Source organism: Palaemon carinicauda, chromosome 18 (genome assembly GCF_036898095.1).
Source record: "Palaemon carinicauda isolate YSFRI2023 chromosome 18, ASM3689809v2, whole genome shotgun sequence".
Classification (NCBI taxonomy): domain Eukaryota; kingdom Metazoa; phylum Arthropoda; class Malacostraca; order Decapoda; family Palaemonidae; genus Palaemon; species Palaemon carinicauda.
Window position 1 is genome coordinate 17,635,318 of NC_090742.1, and position 16,359 is coordinate 17,651,676.

Sequence of the window (16,359 nt, forward strand, 5' to 3'; positions counted from 1 at the left end):
GAGGGAAGTACTCTGGATTATTCGTCTGCTCATTCTTTGTAATCAAAAATTTGGTCTGCTGATGGCTTGCCAATGTTGCCAAATAAATATGATAAAAATCTTCATCACAATGTCATTAGTTCCTACAGACATTTGGGAAAAATACTTAAAGTTAGGGCACCATGACACCAGCCACCCGTTGAGATACTACCGCTAGAGAGTTATGGAGTCCTTTGACAGACCAGACAGTACTACATTGGATCTTTCTCTCTGGTTATGGTTCATTTTCCTTTTACCTACACATACAGTGAATAGTCCAGCTTATTCTTTACAGATTCTCCTTTATCCTGATACACCTGACAACACAGAGATTACCAAACAATTCTTCTTCATCCAAGGGGTTAACTACTGCACTGCAATTATTCAGTGGCTACTTTCCTCTAGGGCAACCAGCTCTTCTTGGAGGACACTCCAAAATCAAACCATTGTTCTCTAGTCTTGGGTAGTGCCATAACCTCTGTACCATGGTCTTCCATTGTTTTGTGTTAGAGTTCTCTTGCTTGAGGGTACACTCGGGCACTCTATTCTATCTAATTTCTCTCCCTCTTGTTTTGTTAAAATATTTATAGATTATACAGGAAATGTTTGTTTTAATGTTGTTACTGTTCTTAAAATATTTTATTTTCCCTTGTTTCTTTTCCTCACTGGGTTATTTTCCCCTGTTGGGGCTCCTGGGCTTACAGCATCCTGCTTTTCCAACTAGGGTTGTAGCTTAGCAAGTAATAATACTAATAATAATAATAATCGATTGCCAGTGTTGCCAACTTAAATATTTGAATAATCCTCATAGAGTCATTAGTTCCTACAGACATTTGGGAAATGTACCTTTACTTTGGTTGGCCATACTGGAATTGACCAGCGTGGCGTCAGAGCAAGGTTAAAGAGAGCAGTAGCGGTTTTAGACTCCTGGTCGCATTCCATGTAACAGCGGTTTACGACTGGCCGAATATGTGGGTCTAAATCACGGTCTAGGAAAGTATCTCAACTGTGGTCTAAATGAATGATACTTCATTCGTCGCGACCTTTATTTCCGAAGATTTGTTATTATTATTATTATCATTATTATTAATATTATTATCCTTATGAAGCTACAACCCCAGTTGGAAAAGCAGGATGCTATAAGTCCAGGGGCCCCAACAGGGAAAACAGCCCAGCGAGGAAAGGGAACAATGAAAAATGAAATATTTTAAGAACAGTAACAACACTGAAATAAATATAAAATATTTTAAGAACAGTAACAACACTGAAATAAATATCTATATAAACTATAAAAACTTTAACAAAACAAGAGGAAGAGAAATTAGTTAGAATAGTGTGCCTGGGTGTACCCTCAAACAAGAGAACTCTAACCCAAGACAGTGGAAGACCATGGTATAGATGTTATGGTACTACCAAAGATTAGAGAACAACGGTTTGATTTTGGAGTGTCCTCCTAGAAGAGCTGCTTACCATAGCTAAAGAGTCTCTTCTACCCTTACCAAGAGGAAAGTAGCCACTGAACAATTTTCAGTGCAGTAGTTAACCCCTTAGGTGAAGAAGAATTGTTTGGTAATCTCAGTGATGTCAGGTGTATGAGGACAGAGGAGAATCTGTAAAGAATAGACAAGACTATTCGGTGTATGTGTTGGCAAAGGGAAATAACCGTAACCAGAGAGAATGATCCACTGTAGTGCTGTCTGACCAGTCAAAGGACCCCAAAACTCTCTAGCGGTAGTATCTCAACGGGCGTCTGGTGCCCTGGCCAACCTACTACCTCGAAATATAACGAATGATTTTTTTTTTTTTTTTTTTTTTGACGGAATATGCCTGTCATTCGGGGATATATTTTAATCATGTTAATTGTTAGTAAACGTTTATCTTCCCAAGAATAATATCGACATGATCGTAATTTGGAGTAGTTCAGTACGTCTGCCCGTAATGTGTGGAGATATTTATTTTAATGCTGTTACTCTTCTTAAAATATTCTATTTTCCTTTTTTCCTTTTCTCACCGGGCTATTTTCCCTGTTAGAGCCTCTGGGCTTATAGCATCCCGCTTTTCCAACCAGAGTTGTAGCTTAGCTAGTAATAATGATAATAATAATATGGAACTTCCAGTACAAATACTTTTTTTATCGCATCGCATAATTGCTCCTCAGATAGTAATCTAGACCATGCAAATATCACACACACACACACACACACACACACACACACACACACACATATATATATATATATATATATATATATATATATATATATATTCTTAAGATTTTTTATATTTTTATTAATTACTTTATATATACTTTAATAGTTTCTTTTGCCACTGGGCTATTTCCCATGTTGGACTTATGGAATCCTGCTTTTCTAACCAGGGCCGTAGCTTACCTAGGAATAAAAAATAATAATATATATACTGTCTCATTAAATTATCTTTTTCCATTCTTTGGGATCTTCATACAGTTGGATATTTTCGACAGGTTTCACTTTTGAATGATTATGGCAGAGGTATGTTCTCCACTAGACGACCTTGTTTGCGAACTCTTCAGACACTGTTAACTGTTTATTTATCGCTACTTTTTGCTCAGTCAATAAAACTATTCACGTGATGAAGAGACCGGATATTTTTAGACAAATTTCATGAAGTTTTAATCAATTGCTATATTAGAATACTGTATTTGAGTTCATCCAAAGGCATTTTATACTTCAATAAATATTATTCAGTAAAGGATTTGTGAGCTATTTACATCTATGTTACCTAGCAATGATTTGCAAATCCCTCGGCAAAAGTGTTGTTTAGATTCTCACGTCTACATATCTTTTTAAATCGAAAACTTTATGGTTTAATTGTTCTCTAGTGATAAAGAATAATTGGTCTTTTTATTCTATAGTTATATTCACCGGTTTTTATTTAAAGTGTAATGTACTTGTAAATGCAGAACAGTAGATTTGATTTTTATTCAGTGCGGAGTTGTCAGGTTTCCAAATGAGAAAAGGCCAACGTCTGATCAACTACAACTTTAAAAAGGCCAACCTAATAGTATAATAGGCCGAAAATAGCATTTAAGGCTAACTAATGTTTACAAAAGGCCAAATTTAGGTATCTAGCACGAAAAAGGCCAAATTTGGAGGTTATATCGCTTGAAAAGGCCAACCTGGCAACACTGATTCAGTGGTCATACACTGTTTTCGGACTTAACCACTCTCAACTTTCTCCGTTATAGACTTATGAGTAGCATGAACCTTCAGATAAACCACAGTACTGGAGTAGAGTTATGAGTACGGGCTGTGGCTTACGTTATTCACGGCCTGAGTGCTACTGGTGAAAAACTCAGCATTGCACTAAGAAGTATAATTTAGAATAAGTTGAATAGGAAGAAATGAAGCTGGAACGGTATTAAAGTAGAACAACTGTGAAAGGATATAAAGCAAGAACAGCTAGAGACGGAAAGAACACTACAGTCTACAAAGACCCTTTGAGTTGAGCCACTACCCTCCTAGGCTACAGGGAATATTGCATAAATGTGATAACTCATTTTTAAAAAGAATTTTTCTCTGAATGGCAATAGCTCCCATTCAGTCCAAGTTGTCTAATCTGGAAAGATCAGAATAGTCTTGTGTCAAATCTTTAGATACGTTCCCAAAGAAACTTTAAAGATCGAATTCTATCTGGAGCTTTTTAATTTTATCTTGACCAAAGTCTCTCTTTCATAAGGACATTTTAAACCCCAAAAAGAAAACTGTTCAAGAGCTAATAATGTCAATTATTGTTAATTATCTATCTGGATTGAACAGCTGATTGTTACAGTTAACAGTCCAAGTGATGGTAGAATTGCATAAGGATATGCAGTACTGTAGTACCTCGGCTTACGAGTAATTTTGGGTAAGCAAAATGGAATACGAGATTTGTATTGGCCATTGAGCAAAACTTTTGTGCTGTATGGGTGTTTTTCGTGGACAAGTACGACGGGAGTTACGAAATTATCACTATGTGCAGAAAGCAGTCACACAAGTGTCCATATGCCACCTTGAAAGTGTGCAACTGTGTTCACCCAGATAAGGCTTTGGCCATGTGAGCCACGTATCTATTTACCGACAATGCAATACAGTAGTTCATTTCCATGCCATTTTAAAAGGGATTTTGACATAGGAACAATCTATTTTTGGGTGAGATAGCGATGTCGTCCTGATGGAAGTTCCCTTCGGCTGCTTCCTTCTGCATAATATTTCTGCGAGTGATATTACAAGAGAATTATCATCAGGTATCACGGGGTTCCAACCCCCGGAACGACTATCCAGAGATATCGTGTATAATCAGGGACGTATCCTAAGATAACCATAGATATCTGCACCCCCAATAGACTTTACCCAGTCTAATCCACTAAGAGGAAGGATAGTCAAGAGCAGCCCTTTCTAGATAGTTTCCTTGTGACAAATGAATGCAAGTATAAAAAAAAAATACAACCAATTGTCTAGAAAGCGTAGCTATCCATTTAGTTATAATGAACGGCATTCAGGAGACGGAACTCCTGATATTTTACCAGAAGCTCTCATAGAGGAAGATTTTCCTTCCAAACAGTAACCTCCTCATTCTCTTCATCTTCCGATCTTCGACTGCCTCTCACCAGCCTCGACTCTCCTCAAACATAAAGTGCGAGGTATTTTATCAATTATTTTTCTTTTTCTTTTTGAATTCTTAATTCTAATTGATTCTTATTAATTCTTATCTGATATTAGGGATTCTAATATGTTTAGTAATTACACTTGCAAAACCTTTAAAAATTCGCGTGTATTTGTATTTATGGTCATGTATAACGAATCGAGTGAATTCCATTTGTTTCATATGGTGGTGACTGGTTTCAGTTCTGGTTCCATCAGAATAGATGCTCACCAGAACGTCAGCCGGGCAAGCCCAACCCCCCACTGGAATATATTGTTTTAGGATACGAGCAATTTAAGCTGGAATCTCGTAGTCTCGTTCCCAGAATGAATTAAATTCGTGACACCAGGTACTACTGTACTGTAGGTTAACTACACTGATTTTGTCAGCTCCTAGGACACCACTTAAAAACCACAGAAAATCTTCAAAGAACAACGTTGTATATTATTTTCATAAATTTACTTTGACTTGACAAGCTGGTGGTCATTTGTTCTTACACGGATGCAAACCCTCATCCTTTAATAGGAGAATGATATCAGTGAAGCTGGAAACTCGGCTGTTAAAGATTATAGTGAGGTGTTGGTAGTTACTGGCAGTTAGCATGGGAAGCCCCATTTCACCCCCCGCCCCCCAGCTCATTGAAAACCCACCTTGACTTTAGCCGCCAAGAAGTACTGTTTACTCTCATTGTTAAAAAACTTGCCTATTAATATTTTTCTTTTTTCATTGCACATTGTTTGTCGGCGTGTGTAGCCTATGCCATAGAATGGATAACCCACGAGAAGGCATGCAGTCTTGTATTTGAGTGTCTGGATGGTGGTATGGAACTTTTATGGGTTGGACAAACATGGATACCCTTTTTTTTTTTCTTTTTTACAGTCCTTCCCTTGTGAGGAGTATAAGGAGTTGTTGGCCTCCTGGTGGTAAGAGTTCGGCAGGGAAGGGAAGAAGAAAACAAAGCAAAATTCTTCACCTACAGGATCTTCTGCGAAGGCTAAGAGATCTGCTGGTTCTCCTCTTTTCCCCTCCTGGATTCTTGACTTCTGATCCTTCTCCGTAGCCCTCCTAGGAAAATGTGACGAAAGAAGACAACAATGAATTAACCCTTGGGCATGCCCAGATCAAGACTGGTATGCGCTTCCCTAATAGGAGCAGATGTCCTATCTCCTCTAGGGCATCTCGATGATAATATTGTTTCAGGAAATGATGCAGCCAGTGATGACACGCTAAGGACATTGATCTTCCTAAGGGCTGGAGAGTATTCCATTCAAAGAAAGACTTTTACTGTATTAGCCTTTGCTTCCTCTAAAGCAAAGTCTCCTACTGTTGAATCTATTTTATGTGCTGCACTAGCGCAAAAGGTCCTTGGCTTGAATCCCTTCATCCTGCTTTTTCCCAGAGGCACAGTTGATCATTAAAGCTGCTGCAAGGAAGGAAGTTCGTGCTCCCTCCTTTTTCTCCCAGTCCTTTTCCAGATACATCTTCATCTGCTAGACTGTTGACCAGCTTTAATCATCTTTACAAGACAAAAAGAAGAGTTCCTCCAACATGGCAAGGGTGTCACTGCCTTTCGAAGGGATCCTCTTTCTTCTGCTGTCAAGAGGCTTATTACTAAGTCCTCAGAAGAAGAGTCGTATTACCACACAAGAAGGGGTACGCCAATGTTTTTACGCAGTGCAGGAATTTGCGCCTTTCCTTCTGCCAATGGACACAGCCATCACGACCTTGACACGTGGAACTTTGATATAGCTACCGGGTGCATAATCAACCATATTCTCGGCTTTGGGGTCATCAAGTATGGAGGGCATGAATATGGCTAGCTTCCCAGCAGCCTCATGATTGACCATTCAACTGGGACAATGGCGATCTTCGTCTCTTCTCACGATTTACCAGATTCTGAGAAGAAGAAACAGTTTACAGACTTAGCTTGTCCTAGGCCAAGGTAGTCACGTTCCTAACCCCACAGAGCTAACCAGTGGACCAATTGGGTCCTTAAATGGAGGGATACTATAGCCTCCAAATTCACCAGACAGATTGGATAACGAGAAACACCGGCTCTGAGAAATGTTACAATTACAATTGTCACAGTCCAGTCCATTTTCCACCAGAAGAGGTAGAGGGAACAGTGGAGAAATGGAGAATGTCCAATCAGGACCAGCTGTTCCACCAAGGCATCTCATTCAAGAAGAATATGATGTCAGGTCCAGTAGCCAAAACAAAGGCAACCACACCTTTGAAGTCTGCCTTTAAAAAAGATCGTGATAAGAGCAAGATTGACGCCTTTAATTTCATCTTTAAGATCATCAATGCTGCCCAAGCCTTTTTGTACCAGTTTTAGTCAACCCAGAAGGGAAGATGCAGTTGAGGAACTAGGTCCCATTAGGGAAGGCAGTCTCCTCTTGCAATTGAAAATGCAAACGAGGAACTAGGTCCCGATAGGGAAGGCAGTCCCTTCTTGCAACTGCTGCGAGTGGCGGGGATGCCTATGAAGCACGTGATTGAGGTGGTTGCACCATGAAGCAGAAGACTGCAAGGTAAAGGTCCTTCTACACCTTTAAAGGGGTGGTTAAAGGATAAATCCTCGCCCCCTGAACAAGATGACGACCAAATTCATAATCATAAGCTTCAGTGTTGAAGGAATATCTGCGACCGAATCGGATTTTCTTGCCAACTTAAGAGCAGATATACTCTGTCTACAGGAGATGCAGGAGGATCTGGTTCAGCCAGGAATATGTGGCATGGACCTAACAATATCTCACTCAAGTCCTGTTTATGAAAGTGCAATCTTTATCTGGGATAAATCCATCATCCTGAAAGGCAAAATCATCTTGGTTGGCATGCTGAAAATCCTCCAGGTGGACATAACATATTACCATCATGGCCCCAAACTCACCAAATAGGTAACAATTCATGCCTTGTTATTGGTGACTTTAATAGCCACAGCATCACCTGTGGCTACACCCATACAAACAGTGATGGTGAGGCCATTGAGAACTGGGGTGTAATCCATGACTTGACACACCTGCATAATGCAAAGGATAAAGCATCCTTTTAGAGTGCATGCTGGAGACTGGGATATAACCCTGACTTAGCATTTGCCTCATCGAGATAGTACCATAACGTTGAAAAATCAATTGGTGACCCTACTGTATATCAAAATCGCAACACCAAATAATAATAATTGTCACAAAACCTGTGATCAGATCCCAACAAAAAAAAACCCAGACCCTGATTCAACTTGCACAAGAAAAAATGGGAAAGCTTTAAGTCAGGCTTTGAGACTGGGATATCCAATATCAGCCAAGTCAAAAAGCACTACAATGACTTCCAATCACTGGTTTGTGAAGTTTCAAAGAAACATCCTTAGAGGCTGCAGGAAGAGCTAAACTGCAGATCTCAAACAACAATCAAAAGAGCAGTACATGGAGTATGCCCAGGCATATAATAAAGATTCCTTTGCTAAAAGTACTGTGGAACTTGGAGAAGCCCAGCTGGCCTCAGTCAGCGACGAAAGAAAAGAATACTGTCATGAAGTCGTAACTTCTATAGACATGACCCATAACAGCAAAAAAGCCTGGGCAACCAGCAATAAACTAGACTCAGAGAAGAAAACCCAACCTAGATTAGTCCCCATAACCTAGTGCATCAACTGCTGAATAGCAAGCCTCACAACAAAGGGCGGGGTTACCTAAAAGAAACGGGACAAGACATGGACCGTTTCATGCAAGACAGTAACAAGAACATTCAACTGTTCATCTTAGAAAAACTAAATGCTATCATGAAACTTCTCAAATCTGGGAAGGTGGCCGGCCAAGATGGCATAATAATATAAATGATCTTACATTTCAGAGACAAAACAAAAGCATGGCTCCTGTTACTATTTAATTCCTGTGCAACAGCCTACCAAATCCCAAAGACTAGAAGAAGTGCGAGTGTAGTGGCCTTGCGGAAACATGGGAAAGACCCATTATCCCCCAAAAGCTTTTGACCAATACCCTTAATGTCTCTCCTTTATAAATTATACAAATAAATGATTTTAGCCCATATCCAACCAACTGTCAACAGACCACGCTGGCTTTAGACCAAGTCGATCCTGCTGCAGTCAGATGTTAAACCTGACAATACATCAAGGACAGGTTTGAGAAGAAGCAAATCACTGGTACAGTCTTTGTTGACCTTACAGCGGCATTTGACACTAAACCATAGAGCACTCCTTCTGAAGTTAGCTCAAACTATACGAAATACTAGCATAGTCCACGTCATTGAATCACTGCTTACCAATCGGCGATTCTTCGTAGAAATTGATGGTAGGAAAAGCAGATGGAGGATATAGAACAGCCTTCCACAAAGGTCAGTACTGGCACCGATATTATTTAACATCTATACAAATTACGAGCTGCAGTACCAGAACATCCACTGGTACATATATGCCGACAACCTGTGCATTTTCACACAATCAAAATTTTTCCCCACCATCAAAGAAAGACTCAAATGTCTTGACTACTCTCCACCTACTACAAAAAGTGCACCTCAATGCCAATGCAAACAAAACAAAGGTGTGTGCCTTCCACCTGAACAATCATCAGGCAAGCATGAAGCTAAAGCTCAAATGGGGTGACTCAAAGTACTGTAAAATCACCTCTACCCAGTCTAGTTAGTTGTCACTCTTGACAGAATGCTCTCCTTTAAAGCACACACAAATAAAAGTAAACAAAGTAGCAACTAGAAACAGCCTCCTCAGAAAACTTGCCTTCACCAGCTGGGGAACAGATCCTGAAATGCACTTTGTTACTCTATACTTTAGAGTACTGTGCACCAGTGTGAGCAAGACCATGCCATGTGCTTAAGGTAGACCCACAGCTAAATAAGTCCTGTCATATTATTACTGTTACCCTAAAATTAACACCTCTACCATCTTTATATAAAATATCTGACAAGAAACGCTAGCAAACACTGGAAAGAATAAACAATGACCCTAGGCATCCACAATCATCAAGAAGCAAGTCAAATACTGAAACTCTGTAAAAGCTACGCAACAGTGTATGAACTAGAATCAATCTGGGCAGCTGCTCACAGGCTAGAAAAGTGGCAGGAAAGGGACCAATGGCCATCCAATGAGATGCTGCCTAGCCCAAACAAAAGCCTTTCCAGTGGAACAACCTTTACCAGGAAAGACTTGGGTATCCCTAAACAGAGCAAGGATAAAAGTGGGCAAAACTGGAGATAACCACTACAAATGGGGATTAGCCATCCACCCTGAATGCCTGGTGAGGCAACACCACAAACAATGGAACACATTCTATGAGGGTGCCCACTGGCCCATCATTACTCAGATTACAACCTCAGAGAGGCAGACAACACCACCTTCCTGTGGATTCGACATTGACGCGATATGATGGATGGAAAGGTTAACGCGAGGCTGGAGACCTTTCCACCCTGAACCAATTTGTTCTACAAACTTCATTCAAAGTGGAGACAGTAAGCGCCATAATAGATGGCATAAGGAATGACTATTTGATGCTGACATTGGATCTGACTAATTGCATTCTAAGATTCAGGTCCATTAATCATCAAGGATATTCCGCCGCTTCAGTTCAAAATCTTGTGCTTTGGTGTGTTGCCCAGCCCTGTGTGCTCTCTTCACCCAATAGTTCACTCTCCTCTTGGCTTGGGCACATACCAATGGGATCCAGCTACTAAAGTACAGTATATGGACAAATGGATAATTCTGTCGTCCACCAGGAGGCAACTCCTGCAACATCAGGAGAGACTTCTTTCCTTTTGCCACAACTTGGGGATTGTAGTAAATCTGAAGCTCAGTCTTATACCAAGCAGAGTATGGAGTACCTAGGGATGAGAGTTGAGAGTGGACACAACAGCAGAAAAAGTTTTTCCTTCCAACAATTGAGTAGCTAGACTCAAACGGGTTCCACTCTTTTATATGCCTTCAATATCTTCCTGCCCATCAGTTGTGGCTGCTACTAGGCCACTTATCATTGAGGAAATTCATCCTTCGCCACCATCTACAACTACAGTCACTTTTGTTGTCTTTAGAGGTACTGGTCGTAGATCAGCAACCCTTCTCCTTACCTAGTTCCTGTGAAACTAAAAGTGAGATCTGATCTAGACTGGTCGCTGAGGGACAAGAACCTCTCTAAAGGGACTCCTCTGGAGTGTCCTATGCTAGAGCTACTGCATTTCACAGGCACACATCTAAAGGATTATGTTGTTATAGGTCACTAGTCACATGTGGAGAAGAGCCTGCATATCAACCAACTGGAAATGAAAGCAACCCTATTGGCACTACATTCATAACTGCTGTACTAGAGTTTGAAAGGTCACTCAATGAGCAACAACACTACCATAGTGGCCTATATCAACAAATGAGGCACTGTCACATCACCTTTGCAAATTGGTGGTATAGGCTCACAAATGGGCATATAACAACGTACAGTTCATCTGTTGGGCAGGTTCATTCCTGGCAAATGGTATTTGATAGCCATCAAGTTAAGTCGCCAGGAGCCTCTTGACATTGTGAAGTTCTCCAACTATAAAAAAGTTTGAGATGAAGCTTGACAAAAAGCTCCCAGTATACTGCTCTCTAATACTGTACTGGGCAGCAGCATTAGATGCCTTCCAATACTCGTTGGAAGGCCCTGACATACCTGTACAGCATGTGAGATTTGCTGTTTTTCCTGATCTGATGGGTAGCCAACAATGTGTGGACGGCCCCAAATTTCAAGATGATGTTGGTGGCCCACAAATGGCCCTAAGCAGAATGGTACCCGAACCTTTTCGTGCTGTTAACCGAGGCTCCGACCAGTCGACCAGTCGGCCTTATCTTCTCAACCAACTCTTATCTACAGACACCACAACTCCCAAATGTTGCTGTCTTTTCATGGGTGAACGTTATTCAGCATCTCCTCAGAGAAAAGGGCCCTTTGCAAGGCACTGCACAGATGTCTGGATATCTCTGAAGAGCCTCCACGGTGGTCTATCTGGCCAAATGGACCACCCTCTGCGATTTGTGCTGATGGAGTATTTCTCCTCCCGCAGCTTCTATCCAACTGATTATGGATTTCATGGCCTTCTTTTGCTGAGAAAAGCTCCTTTCAGTCTCAGTGTCAGTAATGAAAGGCTATCGCTTAGCCTTGATGAGCTAGGTCTTTAAACTGAAAGGAGGTGACCTTACCTCTTTGTGGGAATTGTCAATCTAATAAAGTTTGGAGCAATCCTATCCTCCAAAGGAAATCCAACCTTCTTCTTGGAACGTAACAAGTATTCACAGGTCCTTAAAGAGGGCCCCCTTACGCACCACTAAAGCAGGCATCATATGGTGCCTTGACCCTCAAAACTATCTTCCTACTTTCCCTGGCTTCTACAAAACAAGTAGGCAAATTACACGTTTTTTTGTATTGCGTTAGCCATTACAAGGGTAAGAGGAAAGTCTCCTTTTCTTTAGATCAAGAATTTTTAGCAAAGATGCAAGACCCATCTGTAAACGACCAGAGATTTGAATTTTTCTCAATTTCCCCCCCTTGGGGAAGGAACCGGTAATTTGGGTGATTTACTTCTGTTTTCTGTGAGGGAGTTAAGAAATCGGTTTTTCTGACATCTGCAAAACCATTTAATCAGTTCAAGTAGAACCAAAAAGGAAATCTTCAGGAACACCATCTTTTTTGGCTTTGAAAAACCATAAACACTGTTAACTCAGACATTAAGCAAGCCGGAAGAACTGACACAGGCACAAGCTCATTAAGTCAGAAGAGTAGGCGAGATACTAGCCTTTCAGGAGAACCTGTCAGTAGGCCAACTCATGAAGGAATGGGGCTGGAGACATCAGACGACCTTCACAGCTTGCTATATACCTACGCAAATGCACCCACAAGTCAGTCAATACATTTTGATTAGGATCTGTGGTAACTGGTCAGCGTGAGGTGTAGCATACCCAGCTCCCTCACAGAGCAAGAAGAATCTTGTCTAAGATAATGGTTGCAACATCAGTCTAGGATGATACTAAGAATGTCTTGGCTTTTTCCCTTCCCTTCCATTGGGGTGCATCAGTTGGACCATGACGTTACTGGGAAAAACTTTGATGCAGGTAAGTATCATGCCAAGTAACTATTCAATTAATTTTTAAGAGAGAAGAGTTCATTACCCCATCCTCCTGATGAGGCGAAGGATGGATAGTAAGGTAACCCCATTATTTTACTCTAGCCTCACATTACAGACACCCTATCCAGGGAGGATACTGTATAGGTTCTGCCATGACTGCTGGTCAAATGACAGTAACCAAGCCTATCTCCTAAAACTCAGGTTATAGGAAGTGGATTGGAGTCAACACTCATGATCCTCCAAGTGTGTAAATATCCTGTAATTTTAAATTAGCCAGTTTGGTTATTGGAACTGCCTCCTAAGAACAAGTCTTATTAAAAGGCAAGATTTTATATCTGTTTAGGAATAAATAGAAGTTTTTAAAGTAATTTTTATTTTTCCTAACTTTACAAACCCGAGTCCTTTAAGTTATACTTCCTGTCTCTTCCACCCTGCAAGTTCTAAATAAAGGTTCAAAGTGACTTCAGTGAGGTGGCAGGGGAGCAAGGCTTCCCTCGCTACCTGTAACTACCGACATCTCGTTGTAATTCTTAACAGCCGAGTTTCCTGCTGCATTGAAATCATGCTCCTGTTGAAGAACTTGGTTTTGTATAGTTAGGAAAAATACAAATTACTCAATAAAATTTGTGATATTTCACAGTAAGTTCAATTAGGCCTTGCAGAAGGAATCAGGTCTTCACAGAAATTTTGTCTGGGACAAGCCAAATTTGCTTGAATTTTAATGGGTTGATATGACTCATCCATCTTTGCATCCTATGTAATATTACCTAATATTTCATCTTTTCATAGGATAAACTATTACCATTTTTTTTAAATAGTTACGATGATGTCTGCAATTTTGAATGCACAAATTGAAAGTATGGTAACTTTCCTCATGGACTGTGTTATCACACTTGCAAATATTGACATAAAGTTATAAGTCACATCCAGTGCAGTATACTGTACTGTAATTATCAGCAAATAAGATGTCTCCACTTGAAGGAAGCACTACTTTATCTTTATTTGTAGGTACAGTACTGTATACAGAAAGCAAGACCCATGATGTCAAACTTCCTTTAAACTTGAAAAATTTTCTGGGTTTCTCAGGAAGTGATGATTCATGTATGAAAGTGTAACATAATTAGATGGGGTATTTCATATTTGAGACTTCTTGGTCTTTTAAGGAAAATAACAGCATTCTTCAATTTCTGTGTTCTCCAGCTCCCACGACGACTAAGGCAGGTGTATTTCTCCTTTCAGTAAATTTATAAGCATCAAGAGAGAGGCTTTTACCCATGTGACACATTCGTGTCACAGAAGAGAAAGTTTTTCTTTGATTTAAGATGAGTTTTATAAATCTCATATATAGCCTAGATGCTCTTTCTGTTGCACTTTGTGGTACCTATAAGAATGTCAAGATGGAGCTATGCTGAAGTCTCTAGTGTAGAACACAAAAATGGTATCTCTTTGGGAAGTCTCCCATGAGGACCTGACTTTGAAGATAAATTTCCTACTTGTATGATGTTTGACCAAGTTACCTGTGCTAGATATTAGTTGTCTAAGCATGACCTTACTCTAGATTCCACTTAATATTATCACATAAACAGCCATTGACAGCACAGTTTGTGACTTTCTAGATTTCACTTAATATTATCACATAAACAGCCATTGACAGCACAGTTTGTGACTTTCTAGATTTCACTTAATATTATCACATAAACAGCCATTGACAGCACAGTTTGTGACTTTCTAGATTTCACTTAATATTATCACATAAACAGCCATTGACAGCACAGTTTGTGACTTTCTAGATTTCACTTAATATTATCACATAAACAGCCATTGACAGCACAGTTTGTGACTTTCAGCCACATACTAGGTCAATTTTGGAATTTGATTTCCCTGCTACTTCATTATTACTACTAGCCAAGCTACAACCATAGTTGGAAAAGGTCTCCAACAGGGAAAATAGCCCAGTGAGGAAAAGAATTAAGGAAACATAGGATAATGAGCCTGATTGTACTTCAAGCAAGAGACCTCTAACCAAGACAGTGGACAGCTATGGTACAGAGGTTATGGCACTACCCAAGACTGGAGAACAATTATTTGATTTTGGAGTGATCTCCTAAGAGATGCTTACCATAGCTGAAGAGTCTCTTCTATCTTTTCCAAGAGGAAAGTAGCCATTAAACATTTACAGTACAGTATTTAACTCCTTGAGTGAAGAAGGCAGATAATGTCAGTACAGTACTGTAATGACATTCTGAGTTGCACTACTCAGGAGAAATTAAGTCTCTAATATCCATTCCTCACTGGATGAATGTTCCCTGTGATCCCTGTACTATTTCAAGCAAAAAATAAGAGGTTTGTGCAATGTATGAACATGCTACCGTACTAAGAATGTGGTATAACAACCACTTAGAATGGTCTTGCAAGTATTTTGTACTGCAATTATTCAACACATAAATGCAAAAAATTATCTGCTAATAATAAATTTACAGTACTATATTGAACTTGCTTAAATGTACTAAGCACTAATAATAAAAAGGGGCAAGGATGTTACCAATAAATTATCCCATATAAATTCCCATAGAATTTAATTGTAGTGCACTATATTACAAACTCTTTTGGAATTCTTCTAGAATGAACTTTTCAAAAGATTCCCTGTTATTATCATCAATATTATCTGCCAGGTTAGGTGGAAACAGAAGTGAACCTTTACGTACTGAAACCATGACATACTGCCGAGCAGCGTTAACCCGAGCAGAAAACTCTTTGCTATTTGTTGAGCCCTTTTTGTGAGCTTCTTTGATGGTTTTACCAACCAGAGATCTCAGATACAAGTCAGCCTGATGGGCAACATTACGAGAGCAGATCAGACGTGCTTCTTCTTTCTCGGATTCGTTGTTCTCAACTGGCAACACTGGAAATGACATTCTGTTTAGTACCATGTTTCCAAAACATTTTAAATCTGCTCCACCTGAAGACTGTGTCACAAAAGTTGGATCTTCCCATCTATTTTCTCTTGGCTTTGGGTGTTGAAACTTTTGTGCCATGTTATATATTGCAGCTTCTGGAACAGTGTGTGCTCTGTTCAAGTTTTGTTTAATAGCAATACCATAATCAATATCAATATACACCTGCATAAATCCAACAGTGTGTTTTCTAGCTAACTGGAAATACTCATACCTCATGCTCCGGTAATAAAAATTATCATCTAGAAGAATAACAACTTTTGAGTCTTTCCCTAAAGAAGTCTTATGTACATTAAATAATTTGAAAACATTAAAATCATAATCATCAGTCTTTAAACAACTTAACAATTTATCAACATTCAAGTAAACTTCATGTCTCGCTTGTTTCCAACTCTCAGTTGTGTCTTCAACTCCAGCTTTTTTATCCTCAACAAATTTCTCTTGAAGTGACAATGGAATCAAGGTGTCGAAGCAAACATGAATGAAAATGAAACCATCAAAATAAGGGTTGTCACTGGCTGTTGAAGCAAGAGCTTCACAGAGAGTTGATTTACCAGCACCCGGTAACCCCATCAAAACAGTTATGACAATATTTGTTTCCATTTTACAG

The 16,359-nt window shown here is 39.7% G+C and overlaps 2 protein-coding genes across 2 annotated transcripts in view; one reads left to right on the forward strand and one right to left on the reverse strand.

The window, feature by feature from the left end:
* The window catches only part of LOC137657645 (uncharacterized), a 444,763-nt gene that overhangs the window by 365,345 nt on the left and 63,059 nt on the right, over positions 1-16,359 (forward strand). The gene's annotated exons all lie outside the window — the stretch shown is intronic.
* Positions 15,355-16,352, reverse strand: LOC137657636 (L-seryl-tRNA(Sec) kinase-like). Its single transcript, XM_068392028.1, has one exon. It carries the CDS (start codon positions 16,350-16,352, stop codon positions 15,390-15,392), a length of 963 nt encoding a protein of 320 aa, XP_068248129.1. The 3' UTR covers positions 15,355-15,389.

Excerpts from the sequence above, each read along its gene's own strand:
- LOC137657636 (XM_068392028.1), bottom strand. The coding sequence starts at position 16,352 with ATGGAAACAAATATTGTCATAACTGTTTTGATGGGGTTACCGGGTGCT.